Source organism: Agelaius phoeniceus, chromosome 4 (genome assembly GCF_051311805.1).
Source record: "Agelaius phoeniceus isolate bAgePho1 chromosome 4, bAgePho1.hap1, whole genome shotgun sequence".
In the NCBI taxonomy this organism is placed as follows: domain Eukaryota; kingdom Metazoa; phylum Chordata; class Aves; order Passeriformes; family Icteridae; genus Agelaius; species Agelaius phoeniceus.
In genome coordinates this window covers 65518370-65537917 of record NC_135268.1, presented here as the reverse complement: position 1 = coordinate 65537917, position 19548 = coordinate 65518370, and the positions used below count along the sequence as shown (strand labels likewise).

Genomic DNA, 19548 nt, shown 5'->3' with positions numbered 1-19548 from the left:
TCATTACACGTTTTTCTATTCTGTCTGCTCATGGTGTATTTTCCTCTCTTGATGAAGTAAACTATCTGAATTTTCCTTGTTCTTTCAGTGGACTTCTTGAGTCACTGCACTTGCACTGACGCCTTCCTGCAGATTTCTGAGTTTTGCTGTCTTTTCTTTCCTGTACTTTTTAATAAACAAGCACAACTTTGCATAGCATGAATGTAACAGTTTCCTAGTCTTGGTAGCACAGCAAGTACCAATTTAATATGTGGCACTAATATTTCAAGTTGTGAATTCAACCTCATGTAAGAGCTGTGCTTATTGTTGCAGGAAGATACTAAGAGTTCATTGACAGATCCAGCAAAACCTCATTAGAAGCAAACTGTGTTATACTGCAGAACCAAGTCTTCATGACTGAGCTGGGAAGTCACACACTTGGGATAATTGCAAGTACTGTAGATTCCAGCTGACACCTCCTTGCAGAGAGCTAACAGGCTGTGCACACACAGGTTTTTATTTCAGTAAATCACTGTGAAGAAAGATTGTATAGAGGGTGTTGTTAAGTTTGTGTTAAAAGTATAGATAAGGACGTTTTTGTCAGGAAAATTTAAGAGTATATCACTTGTATACAACTTGTGTTTACAGATAATGTTGCTATTAACAAGGGTAGTAAACTAATCAAAAGAGGTTACATCTAAGGGAATTATATTGGTGGTATGGTGGTAAACACATCCTGGAGAGTTCAAAGCACAGCAAGACTGAGGCACATTATTGTTCAGTTGAGTCAAATCTTTTAACACATTTAAGCTCTGTTTAAGGAACTAGCAAAGAAAATGAGTGTTCTAGAGTTGCAAGGAAGGCAGGTTTTGCTTCCTACATGTTTTGTTAACTTACAGATACTCCAGGTGTAAGTAAAAATTCAGATTTTTTTTTTTTTTTTTAGTTTGGCAACAGTTTTCTTTTTAAAGAGGAATTTTTTAAAGCAGACAACAAATAGATTTTCCAAGGCTGGAAGCTTGTCTTAAAAAGGCAACTACATGAACTAGGTGGCTAGTCAAATTAGAGAAGCCACCTGGGAAAAAAAGCCAAAATTAGCTAAAAAAAAAAAAAAAAAAATGTTCCCAGTGACTGCAATTCAGAATACAGGTGGTTTCCTGTAGATGCTCCTGTGTTCAGGTTGCTGCTGCTCTCATTAGCTTGCTTGGTAGCAACTGCATTCAGGTTTGTTCTTACCTATGTCTGCATCTTGATCCAGGATTTGGGGCACAATAAAAACCACCTTCAGTCATGATACTGATGTGAGAGAGGTCTCTGCCTGGTGCCAGAGAAATCTGGTGGCAGACTTGGGAAGGGTGCAGGAGAGAAGCATGGCATGTGCTGGGGCTGGAGCACAGAGAAGGGAGAGAAACTGCAAACAAAAATAGCAGCAGTTTGGGTGAGTGGTCTGTGTCATCTGAAATTGAACAGCACTGTGCACAGGAGATTGCATCCCTCTCCAATGGCAGCAGCTCTCTGACATTCATTGCTATGAAATACTATGTCTGGCTGTCACAAACAAGGAGATTTTATCATTTTTACTAGAAGGGATTGTTAAACTCCGGAAGCCAAACATACTGTTACATGGAGACTGAAGAGATAGTGCTGGTTTATGATGAAGTGTGGATGATGCAAGCCTTCCTTTAGCTTAGTTCATTGTTTATGCTGAAGTACATAAAGGTAATAATTATAGCCAGTGTACTTTGGTCATTAGAAATGAAGCTTTGTTTGTATCTTTGGTTGTCTCTGTTCATCTCTTGCATTTATTAGGTTTCTGAAAGACTAATTCTTTGTGCCTGATTGAGTGTCCTTCCAAAATACATGCAGCACTAACAATTGCCACTTTAATATTGTCTAACGAATAACATTTCAGACCTTACAAACATTGGGTTATTTTTTGTTTTTCAGAGCCAAGATTTCCTTTTGCACATGCCTCTTGGAAACAGTGGATCACAGCAGGAATCTGTAGGAGGAGGAAGAATAACTGTTGGTGCACAGACAGTGCCTGCTGCAGATCTTAGCAATTCCTCTCCTTCAGACATAGCATGCAACTGTGAGGCCTGTAATGAACGCAGGTAAGAGCTGAACTCAGCCTCAGCAGCACCATGGTTGTGGTCAGACTTTGGCAGTTGTGTAGCTTGTTTGTAGGTGTGGCTTGTTTGAGGCTTAAACTCTTGAAACAGTAATTTCTGGGTGTCAGTATTCACCCAGTTTCATACTTTATTCTAGACATTTTCAGATGTACTTTTTTTTTTTTTTCTGGAATAGTAGGAATCAATACACTTATGTGATGAATACAAACAGAGGGTAATTATTTTTGTCTTCAAATGCAGAGAAAATTCAGCAGAGCCTGAACGTGAACCTCAGCAGCTACAGAATTACTGGTCTGAAGTCAGATACATGGTCCGGTGTATTTATCGTCAAGCTGGGACCCCTCTGGCAGATGACCAAGACCAATCGTTGGTACCAGATAAAGAAGGAATGAAAGAGCTGGTGGATAGGTATATTACTTCAAAGAAGATTCATTCTATTTTATTCAGGAGTTTTCAATACCAGTTTTAGTGCATGGGAAGCTATTAAATTCATATGCTGTTTGCAATAGGAATACAAGTGCTTAATTATGAAAGGGTCTCAGAATGTTATTCTTCAAAAGGCCTTATCATAAGGCAGTGTTAAGTTTTAATTGCCCCATGTGAAAATCTTACCTTGTGGAACTAGCCTGAGTTAATAGTAGTAGTTGTTAGTCTTTGCACCTTACTGTGATTGTAATACCTGGAAGAAATTTTATAAAATAAAGTTATATTGGACACTGATCACTAGATGAGGCCGATTCCAATTTCATTCTCATTTTAGAAGTCATAATTGTAGCTTTTGAAGGTGTTGAAGTGAAAATAGGCCTAATGAGATCCTCTGTGAAGAGTTTTCTGCTTTTAAGAATAGTGTGGCAAACTCTGAAGGGCTCCACTAGGATCATCTCAGTTTCTCTCTAACTCCGTGTGTGGTCAAGGAGTTTTTGTTCTGCTTGGTTCCATATATGCTTAATACACAGAGATCTGAGCAGTCTGACCTGAGCTGTAGTTCTCATGTGCAATTCCTAGTTGAACCTAAATTCTGGTGAGGTAAAGACACATTTGAAAGAGAAATTAATCTAGCACTGTTCTTAATATGACTGTACACCTGAACTGGCTTTAGTAGATAATTAAATAAGCATATTGCACTTTGTTTATATAAAAACTGTTTGGTTTCATATGTGAGTTGTGTATAAGCAGAGCAATATAATGTCCCTCCCTATTAGTCACACTTTGTTTATTCAAGTGATCAAAACATGCAATATAGGCTTGGAAATCAAAGCCTATAAAAATTGTTTAAATGTTGCATAGTGTCTTGGTAATTAAAACTGAATCACAGCTAAAGTGGTTATTGATGTTATGCATCTCCTTAATGGAAAAATTTTGGAAATGAGAACATAATACTGGGTAACTTTCTTATGTACTGAGTAGCTTTCATTACTCAGAACTGTTTTTCACTTTTGATAGAGATTATTACAATACAAAGACAGAAACGGGATTTCAAAGAAGGAAACCTTAAATGCCAGTCGGATTATTTTTCACTTGAGTTTCTTATGGCCTATAAAGTGAAAAATAAAAAAAGGATACAGTTTGGGCAGGCACCAGTGTGTCCAGTCTATAGTGCTAAGATCATGCAGAAGTTTTTTTACAAAGCTGGTCAATGTAGGTATTGAATGCATTTTTAAAATACCTTCCATTTAGGGAGCATGCAGAAGACCATGCTGTGGCTGAGTAACTCTGTTAAAAAGGCAGAAATTCCCACTTCCATGCTTGGCTCTTGTTAGACACAGCTGGCAGAAAATGGAGTGTCTGGTTGTCTTTGTTGGAATAAGTAGTGGTGCCAAGTAATGTTCCTATTGTATGTTGGAATACTTGATGGCAGTATGATGGAACTGTTTTGTGAGTGCTGAGGGAAAAATATGGATTAGATAGCTGCAGACTTCTATTCATCTAACTCTTAAGTACTTACCCCATTCATTTCTTCTTCCCCACCTCCCTGTGCTGTAAAAAACCCAAAGCATTCTGTGCGTGCCTAAACTCCATGCACAGAAATTTAGAGTGAAATTGGATTATTTAAAGTGATTCAAAGCAGCCATCATGTTCAGTTTTCTTCTGTAGGCACTAATTTGTCACATGTTAAGAACAACATGGAAAATTGTGAAGAAGCTTATCTGAAGAGTCTGGGTGCCTGCAGGGTTGGATGCAAATGGAGTTAAGATTTTGAGCTCACAAGTTGAAGTGAAATTTTAAATCCTAAATAATTTTACTCCTCAGGTGTGCAGGCATCCTCTTCCTTAAGGTACACAGGAGCTCAGTCCCATATGTGTACAAGTAGGGGACGGGACTGTGTTCTCTGAGATTTAAGGTAGTTCACTGAGGTTATTTTTGATGAGGATAATGGTAACTGGTCAATACTCCTAGGCAAATGAAAACTGTTGATTACATGCTCTCTTTTTTCTCTTTTCTGTCACAAATAAATAAAGGCTATGTGAAAGAGATCCATACCAGCTTTACCAGCGGTTGGAGCAGCAGGCTCGGGAATACGTGCTGGAAATGAAGGTTCGCCTGCTCAGACACCTGTCCCTGGGATCCAAGGTTGCATCGACCTTAGCCACAGAAGGGCCCCCCCAGGCCCAGCAGTTCATCTCCCTCCTGCTTGAAGAGTACAGTGCACTCTGCCAGGCAGCCTGTACAATCAGCGCCTTCCTAGTTACTCTGGTAAGACTGAAAAAACAGCTTTGTGCTCCTGCTTGCCAGGGCTGATGCTGGCAGAGTTATTTCTGGGCTCTTTCAGATGTCTTCTGTGGTTGTAAGTTGTAAGATTCTTTTTGTGTTTGTCCCTGCAGACAGGGAGATTCTGAAAATGCAGTTAAATATTCAGAAGTGTGGAACAGGCATATCTTACAGTGGCTTGATGTAATTTTTTTGTTCATAAAGAAAAAGGTGGGATGTTGTTTGTGGCACTTAGTCTGAAACAGATCTTTAAGCAGATTTACAAAATATTAGATATCCTAATGTGGAAAACATTTCTCTGGTAATCTTTAATGGTAGCTTCACAACCATGATTAAGTGACACCAATTCTGTGTGTAACACTAACCTAAATTGTTTCCATGTATTCTGAGGCAACACAATCTCTTCAAGTAGCCACCCTAGATGTTGAGTGAAAACTTTTCAATTTTTCATTCTCAATCTAGGATGGCTGCTTCAAGACATTGTGTTGCCTCAGCCTTAATCTGCTATGTAATTTATTATTTCTAAGGTTCTACCGTTAATGCTTTTTTTACCAACTCATTGTGATGTTAGATTTAGGATTACATTTTTGGCTATAAAATAGGCAGTAGCCTTAAAAATTTCTTCTTGAGTAACTGTCCATCAGGTGACTAATACCATAAGCAAATTTTGTAATTCTATTTGTTTAAGGTCTTAGAAGGTTATTAATCCTGTTTTGTTGTTAATCCTTTTTTTGCATCCTTTGTTAATGTCATCATCCTGCCCATCCCTTTTCTCGTGTAAGCTTTGTGCAAGGATTAAAAAAAATGGTGGCAAAAATGGGGAATTTGGATTTTATTGCCAGTTAGGTGAAATTGACTGTCTGGATGGGTAAAGAGAGGAAAAAACAGATGGGACATACACTATGGTGGCCTCAGGTGAGGATATAAAGTGGAGAGGAAGCAGAGTTTCATTACTGAAGTAGGGCTGTCAATAAAATTCAATTGGCAAAGCACGAAGATGTTTCTTCTAAGAAACTTGAGCATATCTGATGGGGTTTTTTTGTTGTCTATGCTCTGTATTTGCTGTTGTTTATTATCTTTCTCAGCTTTATCACTTAGATACAGACATGAGGTCACTGCTATATCCTGTTTATTGGCTGCTTTTAACAGTCACTAAGTTTCTAACAAGGTGCTTGAGAGAAGGTGGCTCTTGAGATTGGTTTGCATTGCAGCTGGTTCAGCTGTAAAGCAAATGGTTTGCAGTGCACCTCAGCTTTCTCAAAGTGGATCTGCCAATAATGAACGCTTTAATGCCAGAATTACACAGCTGATCAGAAAATAACCACTGTATACCTTTTTCCTGGCAATTACTGTGAACTAGTAGTTATGAAAACCAGTAGGTATGGGAGATTGAAATCATAGCCATGAGGAAACAGAAGATGGTTGAACTCCCTAGTCAACCCCTTTCCTGACAAAATTAAAAAGTAAAATAAAATTCTTCTCCTCTTGTAAAGATGAAGCATAAGAAAACAGAAAATATGCTAGATTTTTTTCTTTTTCCTTCTGCAGCCCAGTCAGTACTGAAAACATCTTTCTACTAAGCTGGCCTTGAGAAACTGAAATGTGAGAATGTAGGACACTGTCTCTGTCATACATTTCTTAGCTTTATTAAATAACCTATTTGTTAAATTGAGTAGTATGTCACAGCTTGCAGTACAGGTAGTAGGGTCACTAGTTTTTTCAGTGTACATGGATGTTTCCTCTCAAGATACCAGTACACTATGGAAAAAGGAATCTTTTCAGCCAAAATACATAACAGGCAAGATCTCTAAACTTCTTGCTGCCTTCCTTTTAAGGATGAAAGCTTTGCATGTAGTTTACTGTATAAAGGCATTATCTGCCTTGAGCCTCCACCTGTGAGAAACTGATTTCTCAATGAAATTATGAATAGTTGTTCTTCCTTTCAAAGGCATCCATCTGACTTCAATAGCAGGAACTAAAGCTTTGTGCCCCACCAATGCAGGGAATGACAGATCATACTGACAGCAATTTGGAAAGACTGGTCAGTACAGAAGGGCCCACAAGTACACAGCATACAGACTAGAGAAAAACTTGCCTGATGTTGCTTTGTGAGAAATACCACAATCTGCACAAACTGGTAGTTTGTAGATAAGTGTTTATTGCTTGGTTCACAGCATAATATGGAAATTGCTTAAGAAATCAACCTCAGTGAACCTTGAGAAATTATTCGCATTTTATAGAAATTTAAAATATTTTGAAAACATAATACTCAAAATGAAAAAGTACACGTCTTCTGCAACTCAAAAAAACCTACTACCCACCCTTAAAAGTGGTTATTATTATTATTAAGATAATACTTTGAACTTAATTGTTTGGGTTTTTTTAATGCTGATAGTCTTGTCTTCAGGTCTGATATAAATATGTTTGGTTGGTTTATTTTTTAACCCAGTGTTGTTAACAAAACTTTAAAATTCCAGAGTATAAAGGTGTTTCTGGGTGCTTGGGGTTGTAGTACTTAAGGCCCACTTGCTGATCTGAGAGCCAGAATGCTTGCATTTAATTCTGCTCTGTGGTTGAGTCCTGGTATAGAAAACCTGCATACTGCTGGCTATATGTAGGAAAACTTGCTGCCTTGAAATGTATATTATACGTGTTTTGAATTCTTGTGTTTTAATGATAATAGTTTTAAGGTTTACATATTGAAATTACATAGAATTATGTGTTAAATAACCTCAAATACAAAAATGTTCTGCTTGCCAGAGAAATAAGCTGTTGGTCTCTTCTGTTTAGAGAACTTCATTCTTTAAGCTGTAGTCGAGGAGAACTGTTTATTTGATTTTATGTCAGTTTTAAATAAAGATTATAGGTTGACATTATATATGTGTCTTATAATAGATAAGTTCAAAAAATTGAAAAATCATAAATAGACAATTATTTGACAAGAAAACCTGAGAATTACAGGTTCAGATAATAAAATGCATCTTTTGGTGCAGAAATGAAAGGGATAATGTAGACTGATTTTTTTTAAATTATTTTTTTCTTAAAATCATGACAGTTTAGAAGGAATGATGCTATGGTTATTTAAGTCATTAAAAATTGTTTCAGTTCTGAGGGTTTGGGTTTTAAAACTACATAAGATCTGAGCTAGTTCATACAGTCTGTAGGTTGGAAATTAGATTTTTTAAAAAAAATTCTTGCCTTATACAGAATTCTGATTTTTTTTCCTTAACCCTGGTTTATTTCTGGTTGTTTTATCATTATAGGAAAATGAACATTTGAAGAAATTTCAGGTGACATGGGAATTGCACAACAAGCATCTGTTTGAAAATTTGGTATTTTCTGAGCCACTCCTGCAGAATAGCTTGCCAATGCTGGTGTCACAGCTAAGGTAGAGTTTAACTTTTGTTTTGTGGTTTTAAGAAGAGATGAAAACCCATGTTTGCAACCTCAGCATTAAAAAAATATGCTGCTACAATTGAATTGGTAAAAATCTGTGTGGATCTCTCTTGAAAAGAGTGTTGTTGATTGAGCAGGCTGCTGTCATAACTTGCTTGTCAGAAGAATTACAACCCTAATTTGCTTAGTTGTAAGTTACCCAGTAAAATGACAGCATCCTGTGTAAATACTGATGGTATGACTGAATAATACTGTTTTCAGTTATCAGGCATTGCTGCTGTTTCTACAGCTCTACAAGCAAATTAAAGCCTCATTACCTTCTGCTTCCCATAGTGCACAGAACTGAATTTGGAGTTTTAAGCATCTTCTCACTGGAGAAACCCCCTTGCTGTATGCTTGTAGGTCTCATGCTTTAAAGCTCCTGAGGCATTACATTGTGTATTTTCTTAGTAGGGTTGCTCTGATTGTAATTTGTGTACTGCCAAAGTGTTTGGGTTTTCTAGGAAAGAGGTATTAATAGAAATTTTCTTTACCCTAGGTCTGAACATTTTTAACATACAGTCATGGGTGGTTCATGTTGACCTCTCAGTCTTGTTTGTGATTGAAATTGTGAAGACACATTTTTGATCTGTGTACATGTAGTTTAAAGGTACTGTCTTGGGTAATTTTCCATGGTGCAAGAGCAGTTTGACTAATTCTGCTACAAGAGATGTTGCACACAGTGAATCAAAAACTTTCTTTTGAGTCCTCCTTTTGCTAGTAGATACCAGAAAGGAAAAAAGAAGAGACAAAAAAACTGAATTGTTTCCAGGCTCAGCAAGAAGTCTAATGTCCCTCACAAGTTACCTGATTTGTTTAGATGGAACTGGGTTGATATTGAAAGCCTTTATCTCCCTGCCCCAACAGCTGATTTTGTTGCTGTGTTCAGCAGCATGTTGTGTATTTTTCCAGTGATCTGTGACTTCTTGTTCTGTGACTATCCTTCATCATGTCCATGCTTTTTGACAAGGTCTCTCTGTATCTCTTTACTCCAGCAATCCTGACCATATAAAAGTAGTTATATTGCCTTTAACTGCAGAGCTGAGAATGCCCCTAGTGAACTTTATGGTTATTTGTTAACAAAAGCATTTTTCGTTTCCTGTACTTGTTCTGTGCTACTGCAATTAAAGAAGGAGCAACTGACTTTAAGTCAGAAGTTGTGTTTCTGCTGTCACTGTGGTGACAGCCATCCTCAAAGCTTACAGGTAGGATGAAATCAGAATCTCTTCCTGCAGGACTTTGTTTTCCAGTGCATTTGTGTTTTCTAGGTAGTTTATGTGAAACACCCTTGAACTTATGGTTTTGCCTAGTTTGGTTGACATGAATAATTTTTTGACAGGAAAGGTTCAGCACAAGCTTCCCATTTCTGGGTTTTTTAGTGTATGTCTTGTTTTTCTTTGATAAACATAGATTTTGTTTGTGTTCATGGTCTCTCAGGATTTTATTGTTGAGTTCTCTGTGTCTTGAAGTGACAGAATTAGATTTCTCTGGGAAGGATATGTTTCTTCCTTCCATTGGAAATGAGTGGAGAAATGTTCCATCACAGAAGCCTCCCATGGAAAAGCAGGGATCAGCCTTGTCCTCTGGACATTTGGTGAACAGAGAATCACTTATGTGCAGTAGAGAAGGTATTGCCAGAGTTTCTTTACAAAGAGCATTGGCCTCATTATTTTCTCTTCCTAAAGAGAAATTGAAATGGCTTTTTGACATCTCAGCTTCGCTTAGCTTCTGGGTGTTCATCCTTTCTTTCATCCTTTGCTTAAATCACTAAATTTTTTTGTATATCTCTGGCTTTTTCAAAAAGGTGTTCTGTGGTTAGTTCCAAGGATACTTATCAGATGTCAGACTAGAAAAGGTGTTCACATAGGGAGGTTTAAACAGCAGCCTTGTGGGGATGGAGTTTGCTGAGCTGATACAATACAGCTGTGTCAGTATTGCACAGCTGACAGGGGACATCTGCTGGGGTAAACTACCAGGGCCTTCATGTGTTGTGTCTTGTTTGGCTACATCTGTGGCTAGTTTAGGAGGCAGCTCAGCTGCACAGTCTGCAGACCAGCTGTAAGGGCTATCCATGGCTTGGCAAGAGTTAATTATTCAGCAGGGCTTCTAGGTCAGACACAGCATCTCATAAGGATGTATTTTCATAATGAGTGCTTGAGGAAAGCCAGTTCTTTCATAGGTGAGTGGGTAGTACTTCCTGATGAGGGTGTCAATATGAAGAGGTTCTTAGAGGTTAAATAATATTGATTGGGCTAAGATGCTTCTGATTACATGCAGCCTCTGACATGCCCTCTGAATTCACCACACTGCTTTCTTGAGATGGTGACCAATGAAGTGACCAATATCTGGGGCTTTTCTGTTCCCTTTGCTTTGCCAGCATGGGATGGGACAGTGGTGAGGGTAAGTGCCATTGTCCAAAAAAATTGTGTTCCTGGTCAAAATATGTAGGCATACAGTTTGTCAACAGGTATGGCTTGGAAGTGTCAGTTACTTTAAAGTGAGCAATTCTTGTTAAATTTTATATATGTGTTATCCTTTTCATTACCTTTGTTTTTACTGCAGTTGAGGAACTTATTGCACCTCTGTTAAGAGGACTGAAGTGTTAACTAAATTGTTACTTTATACTTGCCTTGGGGGTGAAAGTGTATTTACTAGGATCATGTTACCTTTACTCAGAGTCACAATAAAAAATTAAAGTGTAAATGCTGTTGCATGGCTAGTACAAATTTTATTAAATTGAGTTCTTTTGCTTTTAACTTGAACATATTTTAAGGAGTATTAAATGTACAACTACTGTGTGAAAGACGAGTACTAGTCAGGAGCAGTTATGAGAACAAATTACTGATTTTTATATAGTAGGGATCTGATTTTCACATAATTACATAATACTAGAAACAAAGGTTCTAAAAAAAGTAGTAAATTGTGGTCTAGTAACAGGAGTTGACAGTGTTTGTACTAATAGTAGGGAAGTGTTGTAGCATGAAGGCACTGTATCCACTGAAACTTCTTTTTGTGCTCTTCAACCCATGGACAGCCCAACTTTTAATGTGCAGAGTTGCTTGTGCACCCTTCGTAAGTGTTTGTGTTGCAGGTTCTAGGCAAAAACAGCAAAACAAATTTGAGTTTATTGGCAAATTCACACTATCAGCTGTAACTTGGTGCTTACTGAGTTGTCCGTTTGCTCAGCTCTTCATTATGCTTAATTGCCAAGTTAAGGGGTTAGTTCTTTGCCAGGTGACAGCCACACTATGTGGTTCTGAGGTTGGGTTGACATCCTATTGCAATGAAAATCTGTAACCTCCCTGAAACGCTGGAACTGGGCTTAAATATCACATTTTGTGTTGCTTCAATTTTGGTTTTTTTGCTACTGGCTTTGATTGCTACACAACCTCTGTGACTAATTAATTATCACACAGCTTCTCCTTAATTACTGAGTAGAAAAATGTTGTAAAGCTTCAGTTTATTTATGTCACTTGACAGGTCATTACAATTCAATGTGGTTTAAACACATGTTATTGAGTAGAATTTTTTCTTTTATTATTTGTCAAGTCAGTGTATTGGGAGTTGGCATATTTGCTTAAGAGACATTATGCTGTGCAAAATGCAGCAGTAGGAAGGGAGGTAAGTGTGTCTCCTATTTCTGGGCCCCCTCACAGACACAGTCAGCAGTGAGTGGCATCCCCATGTTGTGAATTCCATGCTGCTCAAGTGATAGTAGATAACTGCTTGTATCTCACTTGCTTCATTCTACAGCACATTTCCCACCTGGAACTCCAATTCGTCTGGTATTCTTTTTAGATTGGTCATGAGAGTTCTGCCTAACAAGCTTCTGGCTTTATTTTTATTATGTAGCTCTGCAGTGGATAGTCAACATGTATATTTAGCCCATAGAATTTGGAAGGATAAATATATCAAGCAACCAAATTTGAACAAATAGATTTGTCATCTGGTTGCTCATGGGAAAGAGGCTCTAGCAATGTGGCACTTCCCACATTCTTGCTATTGTTGGTTACAGAAGATTGGAATAAGCAGAGTTTGGATATTTTTTGAAAAACTACTAAAAATATTCAATTTTTGGGATAGAAGCAGCTCTGTGGGCCTAGGTGTGTCAACAATCACATTTTCACAACATTCTTTTTGGCTGGCAGATCTTAAGTGTGATCCTTCAGAGAAATGTCTCTTGTGTAACAAGTGCTGTTTGAACTTTCAGGCTTGGAACAACCCACGATTCCTGTAGTGAAGATATGTACAGTACCTTGCTACAAAGGTATCATCAGCTGGAACAGGAAATGGGCCAAGTTGCTGAAGCATGGCTTGAATGCCAGAAAAGAATAGATGATTATGTTGATGAACAGGTAAGAGTCATGCAAACAGTCTCAAGGTTATGTAGGGAGCAGCCCATGCAGGACTGTGCCTTCAGCGAAGAAAAATTTCTTGGGTATTTTTATCTAGGACTTTGAAGCAACAAAATGTAACTTTTTTCATTCATGTTAGTCATTCACAATAGAAAAGCATGAACTTAAAATACTTAGTGGTGATTGTACAATGACATATTCAAATTGTTGAAGCAGACTGTTGTGTTCTTGTTTAGAGATGGTCTTTGAGCATTTCATAAATATCTTAGCCAGTAAATGAGCCACAGGAAATAAAAATACCCATTCCACAAAACCCCCTAAGCTTTCAAAATAATAAGTGCATTAAATGAAATGCAGAGGAAGAGGTAGATTTTAAAAATTACTGCATGTTTCATAGTGTCATGATGATCATTGTACAGTTGTCAAAATGGAAACTCCAGTTTGTCTCAAGGCATAAATATTTGAGACCTCTGAAGCAGTCCTTTAATCAAGTATATGATCTGATAGCTTATTCTGAATTTGTGCTTCATTTCAGAGAATAATCATGTTATTGTGCTGACTCCTACATTGTGAGAGCTTAATTTTCAGGAAAATAGCTGTTTATTTTGCAAGTGGTTGTTTATATTCTTCAAAAATTTCTCCTGTGGCTTTTGCCTCATGCTCAAAAAAAATTAATTTTTTAAAAACACCTCAGGAAAAGAGTGAATATCTGCTTAATTCAGTCCTAAGTGTTCTAGAAGAAAAGATGTCTTGGAAATACAACTGAAGATAGAGAATTATATAGAAATTTCCTTCTATTTTGAAGTTTTATGAGGAGTAAAAATATGGAGAGCTAATTTGAGATTCAGTAATACTGTGTTGCTTCTATAGATGACAAACATACTTTAGTCTTATGATACACTGTAAATGTCCTTCAGAAGTTGTTCCCTGTGCTGAAGATTTAAGTGAACTTTTACCATTAATTCCAGTGCCTTATCGATGGAGACAGGATATAACTAATTTTATTTTTAGAGTTCACTCTATATTTGGGGACTGCATCTGTGAGCTTTGAGTTAAAAAGTTTTCTCTTGGTCTGGCTGCTTTTGTGCATCTAAACATTTGACTGCAGCTCAGTAAAATGTCATCACCTCACATTTTATGCTATTAGAAGTCATCTTTCCCACGATGTCAGGGTGCCATGGCTGTCTGATATTGCCTCTCTGGTTAGAAAGGAGCCCACTTTACTGCCATCATTCAGCTATTTTTTAAATGGCATTTCTGTAGGGTCACATTCATATTTGGTTTCTGACTGTTGTCCTGAACCACTTGATTAGCTCTTAACTGACTTTTCTGTATTTCTTTTTGTCAAGTGACCATGCAGCTGCCACAAGTCCTGTCTTGTAGCATTTTTTAAATTTGCTCAGTGAAGCCTGTACCCTATGCAGACAGGCACTCTTCTCCCAGTGATGACTTATTTCCTAATGACCAAAAGTACCTGCAGTGATGTGGGGGTCTGTAGGAAAAACAATTGTAAAACTTAAATCCTCAAATTTTAAAGAAAATAGTCATATTTCTATTGGTATTTATTTGAAGGAAAAAGCATTTTCACAGTCATGCCTTAAACCCTGTGTTGGTGATAACCTGTGGTTATACTCTCTTGATCAAAAATACATTATTCAGCATAACCATCACACATGAATTTGCAGTGATATTTTTGTCGGCAAAGTAGAAATCAGAAAGCCCAGCTGCTACAGAAACTGTGGATCATTCACTTAATAGTGAATGCATGTTCATTAGTTGCTTGCTTCTTGGCTCAACAAAATATTGAGGACTTCTTGGTAGTGTTTGAAAAGTTAAAAAGGAAAGGAGATTTAAGAATGGTTCTCACTTATGTATTGTGGAACTATACCCAAAGCAGCCCATCAACAAAGATAATTGATGGACCCTCCACTATAGTATGCTATGTTACTTCTTGGTAAAAAAAAAGAGAATAGCTCTTGCAAGCAATACAAATATTAATTGTTTAAGACTGTGTAAGATAGCTGTGTAATGCACAGAGATAACTTAATACACTGGTGGGCCATGTCTGTAGGCTGTGATAAAGTTTAGAATAAGGAATCATCTGTATCAGTGCCTGTATTAATCATATGCTAAATCTGAGGAAAATCTTTGGAGTATCTTGAGTAAAGGAGAGGTTTAAGTGTATACAGCCTCTACATCCAGATTCTGATTTCCTTACCAAACTTAAACTACATTTACCTAGGAGGTCCTGGGTTATTTCAACAAGTAATGGCTATATGTGCTTCATGCCAAAGGATTTTCTTTTCTTATTCCTTTTAAATTATAATTTTATTTTTTTAACTGAAATGCTTTTGCCCAGGCAGAGCTTCTTATTTGTCTCTCCATATTAATGTTGTGATTTTTTTTTTCAAGTCCTGGTCCACTTAATAGACAAAATGATATGGGCATAAATTGTTTTTTGTCTTTATGGTGGCTGTATAGATAATTGAAGCAATCATTATTTTTGTGTGCTGAGAGTTCGTGATAGGAGGAATTTTTTTTTTTTATTTCTAGTGAGATAGTCTAGGAAAATACATTCACACATGAAATTTGGGAAGATCAAATATGCGATTTACATTTGGTGCAGACTTCAAAATTTGGAAGAAACAAGCATCCTGTGATATGTGTCTGGGCATCAGGGGTTTCCACAGATGATTTAATGTTATGTTTCTGTTCTGACCAGGCTGCTGGCCATATTTTTTCATCCATTTCAGAATGGAAGAATAGTTATTCACCTGTCTTGCTTGTCTGATGGAGCTCAAATACTTTTTAGCCTCAAATAAGTAGGGAGGAAGGAAGAGGGTGGTAGTGACCCTCTCTTCTCCATTGGGCAGTGTTAATAACATATTCAGTCCAGATGTGCAAGACTGAAGTGTAAATTTTTTCTTCTGATGGCATTTGAATTTATCTCTCACTTCCTAGCAGAGTTCTTGGGCATGATTCATGTGGTTTGTATTGCAGCTGCTTTGCTCTGGTGAAATAAATATTCACTGGGGAAAAGAAAGGAGGGAGAGAAGTGGATTTCTATTATTTATGGAATCAATAACTTAAGATACTTGTAGACATGGAGTATTGGCAAGGCTGCAAAGGTAGAAGCAGGAAAACTCAAATGTCAGCTCCTGTTCCCATTAATGCTCAGGTACCAGGCCTTACCCTGTGCTGTTTGCTGTGACAGTTTCTTGGCAGGCTTGAGTAGGCAGCTCCCAGTCAATGCACTGGCTGTTTTAAATGTCGTTCTCTGGCATTAAAAGTCTTCTCTTACCAAGTGTAGTGAATGCAGGTGGCTGACTTTGATGGTGAGGGTTCAGGTGTCAGGGCACCCAAACCAGTGAGAACTGCTGGCCTTAAATATAGCTCAGGGGTTCTCAGGGGCTGATAGTTCATCCAGGATGGAATTTCTGATGTTGCTTGCTGCAGGCTCTGCAGTACCTTTTAGTGTGTCTGAGAAATGGTATGAGTAGTTTAAGAATATTTCATAGGTGTCCTTTTTTTTCTTATTTTTTATAAACACATGTAGATGTGGTAAACTAATTTTTTGGTGTTAGCGTTATCTCACTGGAGTAAAGGAAATCCAAATCCACAGTGGTAATTAAAATATGATGCTGATAGTTTCAGAAATCAATTAGGCAGATTTTTTCCACTTAATACTGCTTCAGATCCCCAGCTTAAAATTTTATCTTCCTAAGTAAATAATAATAGCTATAATATACTTAGATAATAGTGGGACTTTAAACTTTTTATCAGGTATAAATTTCTGGAGGCATGCTTTTGAAGATAAAAAGAATGTTGCTAGTGGTGTAACCCAGTGGTCTTTGGCTCACTAACCTATTTTATGAAGCAATCTCTTATATTCTATAAGGTGATAGATTATGATGATGATGATTATTATTTAGGTAAATTTTTAAAAATATCTATAAAAGATAACCCAGGTAGTTGTTTTTCCTCACTGATGAAGTAATGATATTAGAATTTTGTAAGGTATGACAGGAGGAGTTTTGTTCTTGCATTTTGTTGTGTTAGAGTTCATGAAAGCTTTTGTGTTCCCTCAGAGTCAATTTATTTACTAAATCAGAAAAATAGCATTTGTGTACAAAAAGTTACAGACTCTTATGTTCATTTATGTTGATATGATTTGAGAGACAAGAAACTATCAAGTATTTTTCCAGCCTTAGATAAATCAAGGGGCATGAAAAACTTTGATGATTAAATAGTGTTAGTCTAGGTCACTGCTTTTGATTCTTTGACTCTTTGGCTGATTAGTTCCACATGTGGTACTTCAGGGTTTACACTTGATCCTGCACTGGGGCCTTGCTGTAAATCCAGTATCTCTCGATTTTAACGGATTGCAAGCAATCTGAGATGTTGAGTATTTAATAGCAATCACTGTTTATCAAAAATATTATGAAACTATGTAATGAAAGAAAATACTAACATAAGGAGTAAGACTGGAAAAATCCAAGTGGAAAATACAAGTGAATAATTGTGTTAATAAATATAAAATCTTTTAAGTGACTCAAATTATTAGCAAATAAAAGACGTTTCATATTGACTAAGTGTGTGAGTACTTGGAGAGTAGTATAGATAAGCTAGGTTTAATGAAACAGGCCAATTGACAGCAAAGTAGGTTTTCTATTGTTAAATCAATGAGTTTTCCTCAAATTCTGTTTTAGATGGCAATGAAAACAAAACAACGCATGCTAAAGGAAGACTGGGAATTTTTTAAACAGAGGCGTTTTATTGAAGAGCAGGTAGGATTTTTTTTCCATACCCTTCTAAGTTATACTAATGCTGCACATGTATTTGTAAGATGCAAACATGAGTGTAGTATGTTGTACTAGTTCTCTGCAATCTAATTCTGCAACTATGCCAGGCATGAAATTTGCTCAGTTAAAATACAGAGAAGTGAGATCCAAGAAGAGCAGGTAAAAGTCTGAAATCTAGTTACTGCAAGGTAAAACATAGACACTGTTGTCTTAGGACTGAAAGCCAGGTGTTTAAAATAGCTGTACGAAAAAAAGTGGAATTTTTGTTGCCTTAGAGTGGGGTCCAAAACAGCCAATACATTGAGTGTGGAGCTGTCTTGATGTACATGGTAGGGAATAGTGTGCTCAGGAATTTAACAAGTACCTGTGTGTGTGCAGGAGTGAGCCTCAGTGTCAGGGCAGGAGATTCCACCTGTTGAGACTCCAGAGATAGCTCCTGCAGTTGTTTTTTGGGGAAAAGGCTGAGCAGAACTGTGTTCCTTTTTTTAAGCTGTAACCAGAGAGGGGCCAGTAGAAGTTTCTACCTTATTCTTAAACTGCTGTTTAAGACTCAGTACTCTCTTCTGCAGCCTAGAAGTGTTCAAGTGTGCATCATGCTTTCCATAAGAGTACAGTGGGCTTCGGCTAGAGTCAACTTTGGATGGAGAACCTCTCTGTTCCTGTACCAGTATGCAGAAAGAAACGCTAGTCATGAGCCAGAGAGAGTATGATAGTACATTTTAATAAACTTAAACTTAAGCTTAAATTGGCAATGTCTCAAAGCAGTCATCAGTAAGTACTTTTTCCTATAAGGAACATAAGCCTGTGTTAACCATGTATTCAGAACATCTGGTATACAGGTCTCCTCAGAGGACTTGAGGAAGAATCCTCTTTTTCCTTGATCCTAATTGGCCTTAAGTGAGCTGTAAGACCATGGCTGCTTAGGTAAGGATCAGGTCTGGGTATCTATAGAAGTGGGAGCTTAGGCACATCCTTGTTTAACCTAAGGCTTGTAGGTATCTAATGAAATTAGGTGCTTTCAGGATTAGGCCTCTGCCAGGTGGAGATTATTTGGATTGTAATTTTTTACTAATGCAGTCAAGTCCTGTTTTGGGCAGCTACTCTTGACTCCATACCATTGTAGGTAACAAATTAGTCCTAAATTTTTTTGATTTGCAAGTCAAGTGTCAGCTTGCTTTCCCCATTTGTCAGCAGTGTCTTTTTGTGCATATCATGGAACAAGACATAAGCTGCTCAAGTTCAGAATGCATCAGCAGAAATACAGTGCAAGATGTACATATGAATGAGTTAGGGAGACAGACTTGTCCACTTTCCTATTTCACAGCAGAGACAGACTTTATTTGAAGGATATTGATGCCAACTGTTTGTCATTTGTAACTTGGAACTTCCTTTTTGTGTTTAAAACACCACCTTCATGGAATTATTCTGAATTATTTTGCTTTTAAATAATTTTGCCCAAAGAACCCTTTTTGGTTATGTAACTTGTCGTTATGTGCCATTGAGTTTTTAATGGAAGACTTGCACTACTAAAACACTACTTTTACCATTTACTTCAGCTTAATAACAAGAAAGCACTATCTGGGGAGAACAACTTCACAGACACAATGAGACACATGCTGTCATCACGTTTGAGCATGCCTGACTGTCCCAACTGTAATTATAGAAGAAGGTGAGCTGATGTTTTTGGTATGAAATCATAATAAATCATTACTTTTCTGTTCAAGGAAAAAAAGAAATAAAGAAATACATTATTGGAACAAAGAATGTGGTTACTTTAAATAAATGCTAGTTAAACAAGATTATAAAAATCTGTGATTTAATTTTTGAGCAGGTGTACTTGCGATGACTGCAGCCTTTCACACATTTTAACGTGTGGCATCATGGATTCTCCCATAACGGACGATATCCACATTAACCAGTTACCACTACAAATTGATTCTGCCCCGGATTATTTATCTGAGATCCGCCCACCCAGTATGTCTTCAGCAAGTTCAGGATCTGGTTCCAGCTCACCTATCACAATTCAGCAGCATCCCAGACTCATCCTCGCAGATAATGGTTCTGCACCAACTTTGTAAGTTGCTTTTTCTGTTTCAAATTTTTATAGTGAATTGAACTTAAGCAGGCAAATGACAT

The 19548-nt window shown here is 37.3% G+C and overlaps 1 protein-coding gene across 2 annotated transcripts in view; it reads left to right on the top strand.

Annotated features, from left to right (window-relative positions):
- Window positions 1–19548, top strand: part of FAM193A (family with sequence similarity 193 member A) — a 77632-nt gene that overhangs the window by 35117 nt on the left and 22967 nt on the right. The window contains exons 4-11 of one of the 2 annotated variants that reach the window (XM_054632837.2): window positions 1927–2093; window positions 2352–2519; window positions 4571–4805; window positions 8084–8208; window positions 12466–12610; window positions 17320–17397; window positions 18969–19081; window positions 19244–19486. In XM_054632837.2, the coding sequence (XP_054488812.1) occupies window positions 1927–2093; window positions 2352–2519; window positions 4571–4805; window positions 8084–8208; window positions 12466–12610; window positions 17320–17397; window positions 18969–19081; window positions 19244–19486 (1274 nt within the window). The remainder of the gene's footprint in view (window positions 1–1926; window positions 2094–2351; window positions 2520–4570; window positions 4806–8083; window positions 8209–12465; window positions 12611–17319; window positions 17398–18968; window positions 19082–19243; window positions 19487–19548) is intronic. The other variant, XM_054632838.2, reaches the window with a different exon arrangement.